Source organism: Trachinotus anak, unplaced genomic scaffold (assembly GCF_046630095.1).
Source record: "Trachinotus anak isolate AG129_WGS33_773 ecotype Australia unplaced genomic scaffold, CSIRO_AGI_Tana_v1 ptg000008l, whole genome shotgun sequence".
NCBI lineage: Eukaryota > Metazoa > Chordata > Actinopteri > Carangiformes > Carangidae > Trachinotus > Trachinotus anak.
Genome location: NW_027273859.1, coordinates 29,270,335 through 29,290,336, shown reverse-complemented (window position 1 = coordinate 29,290,336; position 20,002 = coordinate 29,270,335). Strand labels below are relative to the sequence as shown.

Below are 20,002 nucleotides of genomic sequence, written 5' to 3'. Positions count from 1 at the left end.
GTATAATAACCTAATGATTTGCCTTAAAAGTGGATCTATATTTTAAATGTTTGGCTTTTTAATGTCATAAAGGCAGTTTTACTTTGACACGCCGCACCGGAAGTGCTTTGGATTATTGCTGCGGGTTTGACGCACTTTTGTTGCTGCCAACATTCAGACGGCTGAACCACGAGTGTATTCATCTTGAAAATAATCGCTAGAATAAGGAGATATTTCAGTTTTGGACCATATCTGGAGGTCATGTCTCCTCGCTGCTCCCTACCGGCGCCCGCACTTTGCTCTGCTGGAGGCTTTTCGTGGTGAAAAATAAGAAAAGGTGAGTCGCTGTAACGACCGATGCAAGCTAGCATGCTAAGCTAGCACTGGCATGCATTGTCGTTTCCCGTTTCCTGGAGCGATTCGCTGTTTGTGTTTCATGTCTGGTTTTTACAGCACGGATTCACAGCCTTCGGCAGCTACAGGTGAAGGTTGGTTGTGGACGTGTAGCTGAAGATGACAAACTAAGTCTGGTTTCACGCTGTGACCGGAAAACACCTTCATCTCAGTCGGATGCGTTTTTTCTCGTTTTCCTCTGTTTGCTGAGCCTCTTTCAGACTCTGCATGTTCTGTGCTTGTGATAACTTATCTGTTTAAAATCAGCATCCTTCGTATTTTACACATCACAGTCACTTAGTTCTCACCTCGTCTTATTCATTTCTCCTTAGATCCTGTTTGTTTGTTCAGTCATGTTGGTTAAAATCTGCCTGTTGTTACATCGCCTGACAGGAACTGGTTTAGATGCTAAAACTGACTCTTCTCATCAATTATTTTGATAATCGATCATTTTTATATGGAAATATTTCAAACATTTGATGATTTCAGCTTCTCGACTGTGAATATTTGCTAATTTCCTTATGTGTCTCTGGGTTTTGTGTTTTGGGAACTTTTGATTCGCATTTTCGTGTTTTTCTGACACTTATGGACAATATGGACAATAAATCGATTAATTAAGAAAACTATTGCGGAATAAACCCAAAATTGATTGTTAGTTGCAGCACTATTGTTTTTCCTTATCGTCCAAGTTTTGTTTGTTGATGGTTGGTCATGGAGTCAAATGTCAAACAAGGATTTATGATTTTTATAAAATCAGTTTAATTAATTGTTTGGTTTATGAAATGGTGATAAATTGTGTCATCAGATGTTTTGTCTAATTAACCGTCCAACACCGAGTCACAGCCCTCAGTACCAACAGATTTGATTATCGCTGTTGACATTCTTACTGTGGTGTGGGTTTCAGTAACTGATTAATTGAAATAACTGGACATTGTTGTTATTGTTGACCTCTTCTTGTCTCTTAGGTCGAGCCGTTGCCTCCCCAGATGTGGCCGCTACCTCTGCTGAGACTCCTGTTCATGAACGGCGAGGATGCTTTGATCGAGCAGCTGTGGCTCGGCCTGGAGGGATGACAGGACATTAGCAGACATGGAGACGGGGGAGACGCACAGACAGCTGGAAACGCCATATCTGCTTAGTCTAGATTCTCCACATTAGATCTCCTCAGGACAAGAGTAAAGCCTATTTTTATATTTTTTATTCAGAGCTGTTTTTGTTAGTTATTGTGAAGCCATACTCAGCTGACAGCAGCAGGCGTCAGGATGAGCTCGGAGGGTTTTCAGTACCGAGCGCTGTACGACTACAAGAAGGAGAGGGAGGAAGACATCGACCTGCATGTGGGAGACATGCTGCTGGTCAGTAAAGGAGCGCTGCTGGCTCTCGGCTGCAGCAACGGAGCCGAAGAACGACCGTCAGAGATCGGATGGCTGCCGGGCTTCAATGAGACCACGCAGGTAGCACGCCACGCCGACCGGTTAGACACAGTCCTGACCCTGTGACTGTCCAGTGAGATCCTCGTATCTCCTGCTTTACTGATTTCCATGTTTGAACTTGACTTCATTGTCATTGGACATATGAAGTTTTACAAAGTTGACACACATCTGGGACAAATGGACCCATAGACGTCCAGAACAAACCCTATCCACCCACCCAACCTCTCTCTAATTACTCAGAGTGACATCCCATCATGCACTGCGTGAGAGGAATCCTAAACTGGGTCCCAATTCAGGGGTTTCCTCCTTCAGAGGCTGCATTGAAGACAGATTATGTCACAGCAGCATGACTGTCCCATTTCAAAGCCTCCTTCAAAAGCAGACGATGACAATGAAGGTTCCGACGGGTGGATCCTTTCAGGCCCAATTTTTCCCAAGATTCTCAGGACACTGACAGAGAGCCAAAGGTTTATAGTGAGCCTGTGAATATTCTCATTTGTCCAGGTCATAGTATCTCAAAGGAGTTTTAAATCGAAAGCAACTGGACTTGGTTATTTGTCTAGGAAGACGTTTCACCTCTCATCCGAGAGGCTTCATCAGTTCTTTCCCGCACCTGACCAGCTGATGAAGCCTCTTGGATGAGAGGTGAAACGTCTTCCTAGACAAATAACCAAGTCCAGTTGCTTTCGATTTAAAACTCCTTTGAGACCAGAGGTTTACACTTTTAAATCAAAGTATTGGGTTTCGGCTCAGTTCAACAGCAACTGTTTAAACCCAGGGCCTTAAAACCTCAAGTTTTTCTGAAAACAGTAAAGTACATTTTTTATAAATTTGCGTATTGTCAAGGTTGCCATGCAACAGGAGCCGCTTTTTATGATGCAATGGGCGGGCACAGTTGAGACAGATACACTAGACCGTCTCACCTCTGTTTGGCCTTTAGGAAGCGCCACAGCTTCGGACACAGCTGGAGACAGAGTCACAGGTTCTGTCAGATTAAACACATACAACCTGACAAACACAGTCCGACTCTCTCACACCTACAGGCAGTTTAAAGTTTCCATTTCACCTGTTTGTGCAGTGGGAGGAAACACAGTGGGCCACAGGGTGACTCTTCACAGGAAGAGAGTGACGAGCGCCTCACTGTTGATGTTTAGTAAATCATCACAGTTCACACTGTGGTTTCTCTGACATCTTGACAGAAACACACTCACTCTCTCAGGTCGTTCTGCCTCCTCATCTTCACTCTGAGCTCTCACCTCAGATTTTCCTTCAATTGTGCAAAATCTATTCCACATTTACTGATATCATTACTGACAGGCAGCGTCCTCCCACCACACATTTAAACCTCTGCATAAAACTCTCACAATGATCAACCAGCTGATAAACAAGCTGAAATATTGACTGTATGTTTGGTAGTTTTACTTGATAAATGGAAAGATCTTTTTTCTTCTGTTGCTTGATAATTAATTCACTGATGAGCAGATGGCTTCAGGCTGGTTAAGACACCAAGTTGAATTTCTCCACAGCTCAGTGCAGAACTTGCCAAGATGTTGATAGTGGAGCCTGATACTCGATTTTTGAGGCAGATGCAATAATCTAGAGATTCTTTTTATTATTGATATAATCAGTGGATTATTTTATTATTTCATATAGATCAGTTGGATGGGAACTAATGAGTCACAAAATAGAGGAAACTGTTCATCTCAATGTCTCAAAGTCCAACGTTTGCAACATAAACTAGACCAGAAGTCACTACATGTGTTGCTAAGTGCTAAGTCTGAGAAGTCTCAATGAAGGCTCAATCAATAATGAAAATACTTGTCAGTAGCAGCCTGAACATAGATACAAAACATGAGTAAATGTTGGTAACGAGCCTGTAAACGTGGTTCGGACTGAAAGTGTGTTTGGGACATTTAACAGTGTGTTTTTGTTTGATTTTTACACCTGTGCGTCTCGAACTCGTCCCTCGTCAGGAAAAAGGTGACTTTCCGGGGACGTACGTGGAGTTTGTCGGAAGAAAGAGGATGTCCCCGCCCACGCCGAAACCACGCCCACCCAGACCACCATCGGCAGCATCAGCAAGGGCTGACTCTGAGTCTGAGGGTGAGTGAAGCTCAGTGAACACCTCTGTATCACGGGGCCACACCTCTGTATCACGGGGCCACACCTCTGTATCACGGGGCCACACGTCTGTATCACGGGGCCACACGTCTGCATCACGGGGCCACACCTCTGTATTAAGGGGCCACACCTCTGTATTAAGGGGCCACACCTCTGTATCATGGAGCCACATGTCTGTATTAAGGGGGCCACACCTCTGTATCACGGGGCCACACCTCTGTATTAAGGGGCCACACCTCTGTATCATGGGGCCACACCTCTGTATCATGGGGCCACACCGCAGGCTGGACGTTTTCCTGCCTCAGAGCCGGAGCCCTGTTGTTTTCAGGTCGTCCATCTCGTGGACGCGATATCTCAGCAACGCCTCGATGGAACTTCTTCAAATTTGGCACAAACATCCAGTTGGAGTCAAGGATGAACTGGTTTTGGGAGGTCAAAGGTCAAGGTCGTGGTGACCTCACAAAACATGGTTTTGGCCTTGTGGACGCAACATTTCGAGATCCCCTCAAGGGAATCCCTTCAAATTTACATTCACTTGGACTCAAGGATGAACTGATTAGACTTTGGTGGTCGAAGGTCGAGGCCACAGTGACCTCACAAAATGTGGTTTGGCCTCGTGTGTGTTTCTTATTGTTCTCATGACATGGTGTTTTTAGCAGTGTGGCTGTAGGCATGGCGGACATGAATCCTTCTGTCTCTGGTGAATCAGGCCAACGTTTCAGTTTGTCCAATACTTTGGTTTGTGATCAAATACAACTAATGTCGCTCCCATCAGCCTCAGCTGGACTTCGTGTTTCCTGCCAAACGAATCATAGTTGCATTTATTTTTGTCCATGAATGTGTCACTTTGAACTGAAGAAAGTCTGAGCAGTTTTCATCCTGAAACTGGCTCAGAGTGACTCACGCTTCAGTTTCCTTCAGCTGCTTCCTCTCTACAACACACACACACACACACACACACACACACACACACACACAGTAAAATCAGACACACATACTTCCTGTGTTCTCTGGTAAGACTGGTGTCAGCAACCACAACCCTGATTAAACACCAGCTGTGTGTGTGTGTGTGTGGTGAAAGCTGGTAGGCAGCAGTGACCTGGCTGCAGATGTTACCTTTCTGTTTCACAAAGCTGCAGAGCCACCTCTGCTTTCACCCTTTCACATTAAAAGCTCTTGAAGCTGCCTCTCAGCTGCTGTTTCCATGACGAAGCAGCCAGTGAGAGACTCAGAATCTGACTGGTTCTGTGCTTTAACAACAGAATGTGATACTCAAGTGAAATGCACCTTGGGAGTTGTAGTTGACTGCTCAGCTTCTTTTGATGTCCTTGTACCTTTGATGTTTTGACTGTGATCTTGTGTCCTCCGTGTTTTTTCTTTAGGCTTCATGTTGCCAGACCTCCCAGAGCAGTTTGGACCCCCGGACACGGCCCCTCCCCTCCTCAGCAGACTGATGGAGGCCATAGAGACCAAAGGTACCAAACTGACACACGTGGACATGAACGGCACAGACATGACCAACAGAACCTAAAGATGGGATCCCTGTGAGAGGAACACACAGGATGTTCTAAACAAACCTGCCATCTTTAAATAGCTATTCGCTGCTCGCTGTTACATCTGTTTGTTATTGTTCTACACTGTCAGTATAACAACCTGCACCACTGACCTGTGGTCAGGGAGGAGGAGCAGACGCTCGGTTTGTGCCATGGTAGCTTTTTGTCGTCGCTATAGTAACAAGGCCTCATCTGAGGGGCACTATCATCAGTGGAGTCAGTGGGAAAAGTTATAATTTTAAGTTTGAGATTCAGTGACATTGTGGTCAGAATGACAACAGTGCTTATACTGATCTGTGATCAGATGTCATTAATCAGATAATCTATCCAGATAAAGATCACAGGGATCCACAGTGTGTTCCCCACTGTTGACCATTAATGTGATGAGCTCATGTTGTTGGTGTGTGGTGTGTGTTGCTGCAGGTCTGGACAGTCCCAGTGTGTATCGCAGTGTGAGCGGAGGAGGTCTGGACACGCGGCAGCTCGCCGACTCCGGTGAGGAACCATTTCTGCTTCCGGACACTTAGACTCATTTCATTCATGAACCACTGATTACTTTAATCTACAACATATCTTGAAGGACATTGTGATTGATCCTTGTCACTGACCTGAGGTGTGTTTGTTTTCAGATGTGGAGCAGCTGGAGGTGTCATCCCTGTGTGACGGGGTGGTCCGGTTCCTGCTGGACCTCCCTGGTCCTGTCCTCCCCTCCTCGCTTCAGGCCGACATGATCCACGCTGTGCAAGGTCAGCAGAAACCAGACCGCGCCTGTCTCGTCCTGACGATTCAGAACTGCCGTGTGTTTTCTGTGGTTGAGTCTCTGTGTGCGCTCACGGTTCTGTTTTGTCTGCAGAGGTCCGAGACCCAGAGGACTGTGCCCAGGTGCTGCGAGGTGTGGCGAGCTCGCCGGCCTGCCCGGCCCAGTATGGCCTGACCCTGCTCAGCGTGGTCCGACACCTTGCCCGACTCTGTTTGCATGGTTCCAGAAACCAGCTGAGCCCCCGAAACCTGGCTGAGAGCTTCAGTCCACTGCTGTTCAGACAGACTGCAGGGTCAGACACACACACACACACACACACACACAGCTGACTTGTACATATGTGTTGAAACAGAACAGGAGAATTTTCAGTGTCTCTGAGAAATTGTTGGGACCTTTGTGTGTTGTTGTGCAGTAGATCACATTACCAGTGGGACTGTTTGAAGAAGTCACAGATATGTAGAACATGCAAATGGTTCCAGTAACAGTAGAGATGATGGGTCAACAAGTTTTATTTTAGAAGGAAATTAAAAGTTTGTTTGGGTCTTTTTGTGAAAGGGGGGGGGGGGTAGTGACCTCTTCCAACCATCTTCCTAAAAGCACCAAACAGTAGTATGTGTCTGGGAGTCGGGTCAGTGATCAAATCAAATTGATAGTAATAACGATTTTTTAAATTACTAATTGGCAGCCAACAGTTAACACGGAAATACTGCATTTGGAAAATCATAAAATAAATAAATGATAAATAACACGGTGGTTGACGTGAAGCGATGATGTGAATAATCACTATGTTACTGGAAAGCAGCTAAAAACTGGAACAACCAGGTTCCTGTAGCTGAACTGACACTGATGAATCTGACTCTGAGTCCATGTGTCTGCTCAGGTCTGAGTCCAGTTTGGATCCTCTGGTCCAGGTTCTGGAGGTTCTGATAACCAGCGAGCTCAACATGAACCAGGCTGCGCCAGGTGACACACACACACACACACACACACACACACACACACACACACCCCCCTCAGTGTTTTAACAGGGCCGCTGCTTGTGGTCGACTGTCCTCTGAATCATTTAGATGTGACTTGATTTCAAGCGGCTCTGGCTCCAGACTCCTTGGCGGTCGATCTCAGTTCCTCTAACGGCGGTGAAGCAGCGTCACGTTGGATCTGTGTCACGGTCACAAGTCGCAGCTGTTGCTCAATCGTACGAGTTGAATGTCAGATGTTTTTCAAGTCTTTCCTCGAGATTTGATTCACATCCTCCTCAGCTCCTTCTGTGATCTGATCTGAACTCTTTGTATTTTATTCAGACAGAATAGATCTGAAAGGTTTACTGATAATGGTGATCAATGATGTCTGACGTCACAATATCTCAGTAACACACGACAGAACTTCCTTAAATTTGGGGCAAACATTCACTTGGAATCAAGGATGAACTGATTACAGTTTGATGGTCAAAGGTCAAGGTCAGTGTGACCTTACAAAACACTACACACAACTTCACACATCAATTAAGACAAAATTTCACACGAATGGTTCATATTCTATATGACTCTGGATAAACAGGGATGAGACCTGGAGCTGGTCTGAGTGGCGGAGGCAGACAACCACCTGACTGACCCGCTATCACCCACTGCCCCTCCCCTTATGGTGTTGCAGTTCTGTAAATGAGAGCTGTTATACTGCAAATGATCCTTCACTTACATTAACCACTGTCAATGTTGCTCTAAAACTAATGACTGCAACATGAATCGACTGTATTTAGGCTCCAACACTGGGCTTCAGTGCTGAGGTCCAGCTCCACATGGAGGCTGGTCAGGTGACCCACACAGTGCGGGCTCACAGGTGTGTGGCCAGTGTCTGTTCAGCTGATCAAAAAATAACTGGCAGATGAATCAATGATGAAAACATTTGAATGAATTCAGTCTGTCAGTCAGCAGTAATTCATGCAGTCATTAACAGGCTGTTCAGTCAGTCATCCATTCATGTGCTCCGTCGGTCGGTCAGGCTGAGCGGCAGCAGGAACGATGACATCATCCATCCTCAGAGTGAAAGATGCAGCAGAAGGGAGGAGAGGGGAGGGGAGGGGGGTGTGTTGCCTCGGTGATATCATTGCCATTGCAGGATTGGCTGGGGGTGATGGTGATGTCACACATCTCCAAGCTGCTCTCCTGAGCTTTGAACTGAGGCTGAGGGAGAGAGAGAGAGAGGGAGAGGGAGGGAGAGGGAGGCAGATGGAGAGAAAGTTGCGTCGTTTCAAACGTCTGAACAACTGAAGGCGAGACGAGGCTGATATCAGAGGGATGCTGGGAAACTGTACGCAGGCTGATAGTTTCTCATTAAAGGTGGAAATGTAAGAGATCTACCTGAAGGTGCAGACCGGGCCGAGAGAGAGGATACCCTGCAGATCTCAGTGATCGGTGGAGGAGGAAGAGTCAGAGGAAGAGTCAGAAAGAGGGAAAGACGGGGCTCAGTGAGGAACATGTAGTCTGGACCTCTTTCCTTCGAGATGACGTCATTTTTTTCGAGGCAGGAGAGGAGCGCTCGGCCGAAGGCAGGAGATCATGAGATCCAGAAAAGAAGGGTCCGCGTTTCGTTTCCCCTCTGAGGCGGCGTGGAGGCGGGTGACGGTTTAGAGGGCGACATGGAGCGGGAGGAGGGAGGCAGGGCCGAGGCCGAGCCTCTGAGAGGAGGACGAGACAAAATCCTCTGCTACATTAACATGCAGAGTCCAGGTAGGAGCTCGGTCCTGAACCTGGAGCTGTGAGAGGAAACCGACACCTGGTGGCAGTCTGAGGTGGGGGGTGGGGGGGGGGGGCTGCGTTTAAATTCTGTCCTTCTGCATTAAAGTTATTTTATTAAATCTAAACTGAAATCACTGCGACTTTTTAACACTGTGTGAACCTGCAGACAAGAACACACACACACACACACTCTCTGCGGTTAATCAAACGTTATGTTTTCTTTCAGCTGCAGCTGTTGATCATATTCATCATCGATTGGCCGCCTGTTTGTTCTCTCGATGGATCTTTTCGTGTCCTGAGCCTGTTTAACGCGCGGCACCATAAACTGCTCAGACAGGTGTAATCACACCTGCAGGCTGTGGAGGTGTGTGTCACCTGAGCCACAGTGTGGAGGGAGTGGACATTTAAAAACTGGTAGAAAATGAGGAAATCAATCATGATAATGATTCTCAGTATCTGATACTGTGATGTAATTACAATCAGTTGGTTAATTTATTCATTGATTAGTAATATCTCCATCGTTTGAGTGTTTGCTGGTTGTAGCTTCTCAAATCTGTAGATTATCATGTTTAATAATAAATGAGGACGTTACTTTGATTAATTAGTCTGCAGATAACGTGATAATTAAAATCTAAAAACACTGAAAACCAGGAAGATGGCTGCTTTTTTAGTGTGGTTTGTCTTCACCAGCCTCCAGACTCTTACATTCAGTTTTTATTGGGGTCTGATTACTGACGTGTTGCTGCTCACAGGCTCCAGTCGGGTGTCTCGTTGTGGCCGTAACGTATCTGGGGGTTTGTCAAACATGTTGTTATGGTGCTGGAGTATAACTAATGTTGTGCGCTGTGTATTTGGACCGTTTCTGATCAGGTTGTGTAGTGTGCTTCCTGTTACAGGTGGTGTATTGTGAGGAGCGTCGTACGTTTACTGTGTGTGTTCCTTGGTTTTCTGGTAGCACTGTGGTGAGCAGTGAGCTCTGGTTACTGTTTGTAACTTGTGCATTTTTATTTTTCAAAAACACGTCGGTGGCACAAGTTAAGTGTTCGGTGCATTTTTGGTAAACAGAACGTTTGCCTGTTTTTCTGAGGAACCATTGTATCATGTAGTTCCTGCATTTTGTGGGCGGCCGAATCAAAAGGATCTGAAGGTATTTTATTAAATGTACACTAATTCTTATGAAAGTATATTCCATCACAACAGGCCAGATTAATTAATATGACTAGAAAATAAACAATAAGGGTTGTGTCGGCCTTCAGGTGAGGTGAAAACACGTGGTCAAACTACAGGTCGTCAAGTCCCACTGAGCTCCGAACACCTGATGATACAGGAGTGATGCGGAGAAAAAGATTCTTTCTAAAATATCAATAAACCTGTTTGTTCAACACAAAGCAGAGTTAAAGTATAAAGAAAACCTTTGCACATCTTGGCACAGTACGGGTCAAATATATTGATAACAGCCTAAAGTAATGAGCAGTATGGACGTGACACTGTGCTCTCTGGTGGACACGAGATCAAATGTTCTGCTGCTCTTATTACATATCGATGCCTCCACAGATTTCATGAGAAGAAGAATGATGAGATGTAGAGAACTGATGTGTTTTCAGTGTTGGACTCAGCAGCTGATGCTGATGAAAGAAGCAGCGTTTTCATTTCTCTCTGTGTGACTGTGTCTTTCAGCTTTACCTCCTAAACCAGTGAAGTCGGCGACTCCAGCAGCCTCCAGCAGTTTTAACAACAGCATGGCTCTGCAGGACGCCGAGTGGTACTGGGGAGACATTTCCAGGTAACATACACAGATACATAGACATATATACATGTCCAGGCTAAAGGCTGAACCTGAACAATTAAAAGAAGAAACTAGAATAAAAAATCAAACTTGTCATTTCAGTTTTAAAGATGAATTACTACATCTACTGTTCAGTACTGTACTGTATCTACTGAGGGCTCAATGTCTTGCAAATTCAGAAAACACAAGCAAACAGACACAACGCAAACAAATTTAGAAACACGCTGCAAACACAACAGAAGTGTTTTCAGGGGACACGAAAAAATGATGAAGCTGCTGAGACGCAGTTGTTGAAGTTAAAAGCATTGAGAGGCATTGTGTGTTTGTGTTGTGTGTATTTGTAGCGTGTTTGTATATTTGGTATTTAAAGTGTGTGTCCGTGTGTGTTTTCCAGGGAGGAGGTGAATGAGAAGCTCAGAGACACAGCTGATGGTACATTTCTGGTGCGAGACGCCTCCACGAAGATGCACGGAGATTACACTCTGACTCTGAGGTGACCTGTCCGACGCCGTGGCCTCACTCACGTCCTCACAGTCACACGTTCACGTTTCTGACACACAACCGGGTCTGCGACTCCCAGGTTCTCTCAGAGGGAGCTTCAAAGTCCTCACACAGGAATAACTGTAGATTTATTGTTAGTAGTAGTAATAGTAAAATATATTAAACCAGTTTTCCCTTTTTTTTTTTTAAATTATAAAAACAAATCAGGTTACCTCATGTGGATCATTGACCTTTGACCTTTTAAGGAACCTGCTTCGTCCACTGTTCATTGTTTCAACTGCATTAGAATATTTTCTCTTTTAAATTCAGCTTTAGGATATTGAAAATAATTATTGTTGATTTATTGTTGATATTGGTCTAATTTTAGTTGAAAACCTTGAATCTAGGTTTAATCCTGCAGGCAGCCTGGTGTTTGTATTTGTATTTTAACACACGTCCTGTGTCCTCCAGTAAAACCTTGAGCCTGTTATAATTTCCCACAGTTAAAGATGGACATTCTGACGTTTTATACAACCAATTGTTTAAAACCCAGAGAGACTGACTTTACTTTGAGGTGATCACAAAAAGAGCTGGAAATGTTTGACTGAAACAATTAGTCCATTATCAGAATATATGATGATTCATTTTCTGTTAATCAGTTAATTGTTGATGCTTTAAATCAAACTATAATTTTGAGTTCATGTTTTATCTGAACTCTAAATCAGTAAATTGTAATTGTTTAAATCTTGCTACTAATTGTACATTTAGCTGCAGAATTTAAACAAATACTTTAAGGTAGACGTCCATGTGTTGTATCATCTTATGGATCAACACTTCAAATAAAAGTGTCAAATATGGACCTTTAACTAGAAAGTAGATTTTCATATTTGGTGGCTGTGGGTAAAAATAAATTTCACTAGAATGCAGATTAGATTTTGTCCATCAGCTTGGCAGCAGACAGTAAAATGATTTGCGGGTCGTCATTTACAGTAATGCTCTCCTGAATCAGGTGTTTATATTAAAAAACACAAAAACATATGTACAGATACTTGCACAGCTGACATCGGATCAGTCACTGGCTCTGTGGCCTTTGTCCCACTGCGACTGATGTGTAAATGTGTTTGGATCAACATTAGCCCAGAATATAACATCACACACTGGTCTGCTCCGACACCCTGCAGGAAGGGAGGCAACAACAAACTGATAAAGATTTTCCACCGGGAGGGGAAGTACGGCTTCTCCGACCCGTTAACCTTCAGCTCGGTGGTGGAGCTCATCAACCACTACCGCCACGAGTCTCTGGCCCAGTACAACCCCAAACTGGACGTCAAGCTGCTCTACCCAGTCTCCAAACACCAGCAGGTGTGTGCCGCCGTCCGATGGTCGTCTGGTTCTGTTTCTCCTGTGTCGGTTGGTGAGTTTTCTGATTGGAGCTGTCTGGTTGTGTTGTTCAGGACCAGGTGGTGAAGGAGGACAGTATCGAAGCTGTGGGGAAGAAGCTCCACGAGTATCACCTGCAGTACCAGGAGAAGAACCGAGAGTACGACCGGCTGTACGAAGAGTATACCAGGACATCACAGGTACAGTACACTGCACTACTCTACAAAATTGGACGAGTACAATAAAATAAGGATGAATAGAATGACAATGAAATTAGAGAATACAAAGACAGTAGATGATAAAAAATGTAAATGAAAAAAAACAGGAACCAGTAGTAAAATATGAGAGAATTTATTAAAAGTTAAATAAGATTAAATAAATAGGTTTTCAGCTGTTGTTTAAATGTTCACAGCTCTTGTAGCTCCTGGCAGGGGTTCACTTGTTTTGGATCATAGTTTAAAAAAAGCTGCAGTATTTTCTTGTGTTTAAAATTGTGTGTATTGAAAAGCCAGGCAGTGGAGGTTGTAAGAGCTGGTGATTGATTATAAAACGACACAGAATGTGCAGCGTGAACTGGTCCCAAACCACTAAGAGTTTTAAAAGATTCTGGGAGCCAGCTGACGTTTTGTGTCACTCAACAGTCATCACTTGACAACTTTTTAGTTTTTGTGGTTTTCTGTAAAAACATGTATATTTATCACATTAGGTCATTGATAAGAATATTGATTTGATATTGGTACCAAAACTGAGGTACTAGTTGTGCCAATAATTAGGAACTTTCAAATAGTGTAGTTTTTCATGCTCACATCGGTGCGGTAAGAGGCAGACACCACAAGGTAGAGCCCCCACCACTCACTCTTGGCAGGTCACAGCAGCATGATGGGAAATGTAGTATCAACAGACACAGAACATCCTTTTGTTTTAAAGAAATCTGCTGTTCATGGGAGTTTTAGTGATTAAAATATGTCTGGGCTGTTTGTATGATGGAGATCGAACTGTGCACACAGATGCATTTGGCGTCAACAGTGTCCAAAATCACTGTTGTAGCCTGTCGTAACTACAACTTCCACTCACACCGGTGTGTGTTTGTTCGTCCCTCAGGAGATCCAGATGAAGAGGACGGCCATCGAGGCGTTCAATGAGACCATCAAGATCTTTGAGGAGCAGTGTCAGACTCAGGAGCGCTTCAGTAAAGAGTACATCGAGAAGTTTCGTCGAGAGGGTAACGACAAGGAGATACAAAGGTAGGAGGCTGTTGCCGTGGCAACTGTGAGAGAGACCTTTAAAACACACACACACACACATATATATGAGGGGCGCCTGGCTGCCGTGGCAACAGAGCCTGCAAGAAGAAACCACCTGCTGGTAAATTTAGTAGGATGTACTGGGGTCCAGCTGGCTGGAGGCTCAGACTGTGTCTACATTAAAGCTCCACACAGTCTAAAGGTAGATGTCCATGTGTTTGTGATTATAAAGCAGGTCTAGGTTCTATATTAATACTGTGAAAGTATCAAAGCCTCAGTCCACAGAGAAATGTACACAGCCTGTATTCAGAAACTGAGCCTTAAAACCAGCCGTCAGGACTGCTGGAACTTTGTGATGTCACAACAAAGCAGTCCCCACCCTCAGCCACGCCCTAAGCCCCAAGACCTGTTGTTACTAGAGCTCCAGAGAGAAGCCTGAGAGAGGAGAAGTAAAACCACACTGAGATGGTTTTTGGTTCTTAAAACCACAGATATATCTTCTGATGGAGATCAACACTTCAGATAAAACACTGGAGAAGTTGAAACATGGAGCTTTAATCCGCAGACTAGTTCAGCATTGGAAAGAAAAAAATGATGAGTTAATTAATGATGTAACACAATTAACAAACACCACAACACAAACAAAATATGGATAAACAATTTAGAGTCTCTAGTAAACTCTTACATCAGCAGAAATCCCCCTCTTCTTCTTCAGATGCATAATAGGATTTTTTTTTTCCGTCTCCAAAGGATCATGGAGAACTACGACAAGCTGAAGTCTCGCATCAGTGAGATCGTGGACAGTAAGTGTCACCTGGAGGTGGATCTGAAGAAACAGGCCGCTGACTACAGAGAGATCGACAAGAAGATGAACAGCATCAAACCAGACCTGATCCAGCTCCGCAAGACCAGGGACCAGTACCTCATGTAGGTCACAGTCAGACACACACACTCAGATCAAAGCTGCCTGGTACAACATGTTGTACTAACATCTGCCTTGTATTTCTGTGTGTGTGTGTGTGTGTGTGTGTGTTTCTCAGGTGGCTGACCCAGAAGGGAGTCCGTCAGAGGAAACTGAACGAGTGGCTCGGTCTGAAAAACGAAACCACAGAGGAGTAAGTCTGAACCATCTAAACGTGTGTCTGATGTGAAGGAAGATCAGGAATCAGGCATCAGGAGTGAAACTGTGGCAGGAAGTAACTCTACTGAGTTTACTCCTACTGAGCTTGATAGAAAATACAGTATATAAGTATAACTACATTTACTTGCACATGCATGGATGATTAATTGATGAAATATTGTTGTAATACTGTTAAAGATTGTATTTATATTTGGCCACAATAGTCGTAGAATGACAATGTGAGACCTTGTGTGTCAGTGTGAACCCCTGCTAACATGGCCTCCTCCCCTCAGCGAGTACAGTATGGTGGAGGATGAGGAGGACCTTCCTCACCACGACGAGCGTCTGTGGCGTCTGGGAAACATCAACCGCAGTCAGGCCGAGTCTCTGCTCCGAGGGAAGCGGGACGGAACCTTCCTGGTCCGAGACAGCAGCAAACCGGGCTGCTACGCCTGCTCCGTGGTGTAAGTCTCTTTACCTCTTCGGCTGTCTGTGTAGACGCTTACCCATCAGCTGGGCTGGTCTCTGTTGTGTTTGATTCTGTTGGAACATACAGGCAGGCGACAAATTAAAGTAAATCTAAAGGTCTACAAGGTTCTTGAGGTTACTGAAGAGGTTTTACTGTTCAGTGGGAAGTTTCCAGGGGTCTTTTATATTGTTCTAGGGGTTGTTTAGAAGGTGATCATTGAAGAAGTTCTGTAGATGGTTTTAGGGGGGTTTTAGTAGTCATTAATAAGGTTCTAGAGGTCCTGGAGGAGGTTATGGAGGTCATCAAGGTGTTTCTAGGGGTCCTTTGGGGTTCTAATGGTCATTGAGAAGGTTCCACATCTAGTTTTGGAAGTTTTAGTGGTCGGTTACAAGATCTAGGGGACCTTTATGGAGTTCTAGTGGTTATTTAGAGGTTCTCTGGAATGTATAGGTGCTTTTACAGGTTAGTGGAAAGGTTCTAGAAGTCTTTTGGGTTGTTCTAGGGGTTGTTTAGAAGGTGGTCATTGACCAGGTTCTGTATTATAAGAGGTTGCGGTCAGTGAGGAGGTTCTAGGGGTCCTTTAGGACTACATATGGGTCTTTTGACATTTTTAATAGTAATAGAAGGTTCTACATCTAGTTTTGGAAGTTTTAGTGGTCAGTAATAAGGTTCTATGGGTCCTTTAGAAGGTTCAGGGAATGTTGGGCCTTGGATGTTCTGTAGGTCCTCTGCCAGCTTCAAGGGGTCAGTGGCGAGGTTCTAGGTGTCCTGACCTGATGACTTTATTAGATGTGAGATGTTTCTGAGATCAGTGTTATGAGTTTCATCAGTAGTGAACAAAACATATTGAGGTTCAAGAGACTCACTCACCTGTTTCTTCCTCTCTCAGGGTGGACGGAGAAGTGAAACACTGCGTCATCAACAAGACGAGCACCGGTTACGGTTTTGCAGAGCCCTACAACCTGTACGGATCCCTGAAGGAGCTGGTGCTGCACTACCAGCACACCTCGCTGGTCCAACACAACGACTCACTCAACGTCACGCTGGCCTTCCCCGTCTACAGCCAGCAGAGGCGGTGACCCACCTGCTTCCTCCTCATTTATAATGTCATCGTAGACCAGCAGCCAGACCTCGTTTACACACCTGACCCCCCCAAACACGAGCCGGTCAGTCCGACACGTCTCACCAAACGAGCAGGAAGGAAGTCGACACCTCCCACTTGTCTCTCCTCACAGACCAGTACCTGACCTCATGATACAGTTCACTCTGAACACAACACGTTTAAAACTCGTGAGAACTCGGCTCAATGACGACAGAAGTCGACCTGTACTTGGTTGACACAGTCAGTCCTGGTGCTGCAGATCACTGAAACAGAAACACTCGTACTATTTAAAACACTGCAGATGATGAGCTTCATGTCCAGTTTACTGCTTCGTTACATCCTGTAGGAATCTATGACTAATAAATGACTAATATTTTACTGTGAAAGTCTTCACATGGAGCTCAACTTCCTGTGGAGATGGCAGGGGAAAATAACTGCCCCACCTGACTTGACCTTGACCTGAGTTGATAGAAAGTAAAAATTCAGTTGTCAGCTGATGCTGAGGATCAACCTCCTGCTTTACTGTCGTCAGAGTTTGACGTAAGACATGTCCCCTGACCTGAAGTGTCCCCGTCACTGGAGGTCTGGAGACGTGAGAACAGAAACAAACAAAAAACCGAAAAGACAGTTGGATTTCCTCTGTGTCTTCAGTCTCAAAAAACCAGAATATATAAATGAAAATATTCACACTTACTTTCAAAGTTGAACAATCAGCTACTCCACACTTTAAACACTTGAAGGTAAACGTACTGAATAGTTATGTTTCAGAGACATTAATGAGGCGTTCAGATATTTCTGGAGGGACCTGAAATGGTCTGAAATCTGGCACCTGATTTTGGCTGTGATGAGTTTTGTTTGCTCCTCATGTGCTGCTGGATTCTGCAAAAAGTTCACATAAGCAGCTCGTTTTAAAATGAGCCGTGTCTCCTGTGGACGTTCAGCAGGTACAGACCAGGTCCTCTGCGGTCAAACTAAAGGGATCCTTTAAAAGTGGATCGTACAGAGGAACACAGAACAGAAACATATGGGAGGAGGAAAATGTGCAATTTAAGCTGAACATTTAGAAACAAAACGAGATGATGGGGAATCCTGTCAGTGAAAGTTTCTGGATCAAACACCTCTCAAAGATCTCTGGACTGAAACGTCACTGTTCAGTAAGTTTACCGTCGGTGTCGACAGCTTGCAGGAGATGACTCATCATTTATTCTCCCGCTCACCTGTCTGTGTTCAGGTGTGACTGTGCGTCACAGCATCAGGTACTGATGGCTGACTTTTAGTAACAATACCACAGCTGTACTTTTTCTCATTTTCCTCATGTTGATAAAAATGTTTGTCTAAAAAAAATCCCCTTTTGCTTTGATCAGATGATGCCAACATCAGACGTTCAGACTGAAAACGAGTTTATGAAGCTGAGCAGATGTTTGTCTTCAGCTTTCAATGATTCTTCTTCAGACACATTTCAGTCAGAACCTGATGAACCTGTTGATCGCGGCTTTTCCTCCTTTTTCTTCACTAACTCATCAAACACATTTTAACTGATTGTGACTTGAAAGCACTTTTCTGCTGGATTTCCAACACAGCGACTCTTTTCTTTGTTCAAGTGAAGCTGATGATTCGGTTCAGTCAGGTTGTGTCATTTGTCCTGAAGGTTCAGATTCTGATCCATTTACAGGACGTCTGAAATTCAAACATTAAAGAGCAACAAGACAGTAAATCTACTTTCTTAACTTGGTCTGTCCAGGTCACATTTTATAGAAATTCACTTGAAGAAAAAAAGGTGGCATGTGTCAGGGTTCAAATCATTTTTCAGGAGTTATCTTCAAGCTAAAACAGCTGGTCGTTTCCCTCTGGAGGTCTCGTAGGGTTAAATTTAATCTTCAGTCTTAGCTTCAAGGTCCTGAGTTTGAGACGAGTCCCATGTATTGTTGACGTCAGCATGAGTCGCTGCAGCTGCCTCTTTAATTTCCCAATTTACTGTCTGTGGAGAAACAAGGTACTGAACTGAGGTCAGAGGTCGGAGCTGGTCTGGACTGAAATGCACCAGGAGCAGTGTAGCTGAACTGAGGTCTGGATTTAAAGTCACACACTCCTCCTTTAATCATAGCACGCTTCAACAGAACAGAACCACAACTGGACCAGTCTCTGAAACTACATCTGTGAACTGATGATGATGATGATGTCAGATACAAAATGGTGGACAATCTAGAGAGAGACTTCTTTCAAACACTGTGAGTGACTCTGAACGAGGTTTAAAATGAGGGCGAATCAGCTGATCTGCATTTCATATCAGGAGAAAAAAAAAACGTGCACCACGAGCTCATCCAAAGCCCCCTTACCCCCACCCCAACCCCCAAAAACCCCATCAGTGTTTTCCAGGTTCCTGTTTCTTCAAGTTTTATTTGGATGTTGGAGTCGTAGTTTTAACGCCGCCTGAGAGGCTTGTTTAATTTTTGCAGAACAGAAGGATGAGTCCTTTATTCTTTCTTTCAATAAACATTCGTCAGCCAGAGTCCTGGTGCCGGATACTCAAAGATCCACACTTTTCTGAGTCTTAAAAACAGTCAGGAATGACAAGACCTGGATGTTGCATCCTGACCTTTCTGAAATTAACTGAAGGTTTCATGGACTTGTGGACAATACGACAGGATACTGATGTAAAAGTCTGAATCACGACATTTTGTCTTTATGGATTATCTTCTGTTTTTGTGCTTTATGACACATGACTTCTTCTAAGAGACACCAGGTACAGGAAGCTGTCTGCAAGGAGTCAGTACTCATGGTAGCCACCTGGTAATGGCCTCACAGCACATATTACTAAATGTTTGGAAATGTCCTGAATTTTCAAGCTCTGGTGTTTTTTTTTTTGTTTTAGTTTTTTTGTTTTTTTTCTGTACCACCTATTAGATTCTGTGAGGGAGGAACAAGTCAGAAGACTTCAAATTAAAACCATTCTGGTGAACACGAACAAAAACCTGTAACATTAGACAATAAGAAGTCATGGAAAGTTAATTGTTTAGGAACTGATTAATAAAACAGTTGGTCTGATAATCTGAAGGCCTTTATACTGACATACTGAAACTTCCTGTCTGGTTTGTTCAGATTATGCACAGAATCAACTGAAATCTGATCTCATCACTGCCATTTCTCCAGTGTGCTTTTACTAATGGTTATACATAGTGTGTGTGTGTGTGTGTGTGTTTCATCATTATAATATTTGATATATTTGTGAAGGAAGAAACAAATCATTCACTATTGTTAAGATAAGGACAGACCAGGAGACTTCAGGGCAGAAAAGTAGTTATTTCAATATGTGACACTGGTAACCTGAACCCTGCTGGCTTTCATCATGGAATTTACTGCCCTCCTGTGGTGAAAGTAGGGTATTGTCTCTGAAAGCTAGCTGACCTTCCGGGCGCTGTATCGTTTCTGTCATTTTTGTGGGTCTGA

At 44.2% G+C, this 20,002-nt stretch overlaps 1 protein-coding gene across 2 annotated transcripts; it reads left to right on the top strand.

Annotated features, from left to right (window-relative positions):
* Positions 1-93: 93 nt before the first annotated feature.
* LOC139624721 (phosphatidylinositol 3-kinase regulatory subunit alpha-like) lies at positions 94-19,625 on the top strand. 2 transcript variants are annotated; one of them, XM_071484060.1, is made up of 17 exons: positions 94-316; positions 1,338-1,826; positions 3,779-3,908; positions 5,309-5,401; positions 5,903-5,974; positions 6,109-6,225; positions 6,333-6,531; positions 7,120-7,202; positions 10,652-10,757; positions 11,155-11,253; positions 12,422-12,602; positions 12,695-12,820; positions 13,722-13,864; positions 14,615-14,791; positions 14,905-14,979; positions 15,278-15,448; positions 16,343-19,625. In XM_071484060.1, exons 2-17 carry the CDS (start codon positions 1,635-1,637, stop codon positions 16,530-16,532), a joined length of 2,154 nt encoding a protein of 717 aa, XP_071340161.1. In that variant the 5' UTR covers positions 94-316; positions 1,338-1,634; the 3' UTR covers positions 16,533-19,625. The 2 variants fall into 2 exon arrangements, with proteins under 2 accessions (XP_071340161.1, XP_071340162.1); XM_071484061.1 differs by lacking the exons at positions 94-316; positions 1,338-1,826; positions 3,779-3,908; ... (3 more) ...; positions 6,333-6,531; positions 7,120-7,202 and adding an exon at positions 8,780-8,965.
* Positions 19,626-20,002: the final 377 nt, after the last annotated feature.

Bases quoted from the DNA above. Each gene is read 5' to 3' on its own strand.
- LOC139624721 (XM_071484060.1), top strand. From the start codon at position 1,635: ATGAGCTCGGAGGGTTTTCAGTACCGAGCGCTGTACGACTACAAGAAG. The intron at 5,402-5,902 runs GTACCAAACTGA...GTGTTGCTGCAG, and splicing joins GGAGGCCATAGAGACCAAAG to GTCTGGACAGTCCCAGTGTG. The intron at 12,821-13,721 runs GTACAGTACACT...TTCGTCCCTCAG, and splicing joins AGTATACCAGGACATCACAG to GAGATCCAGATGAAGAGGAC.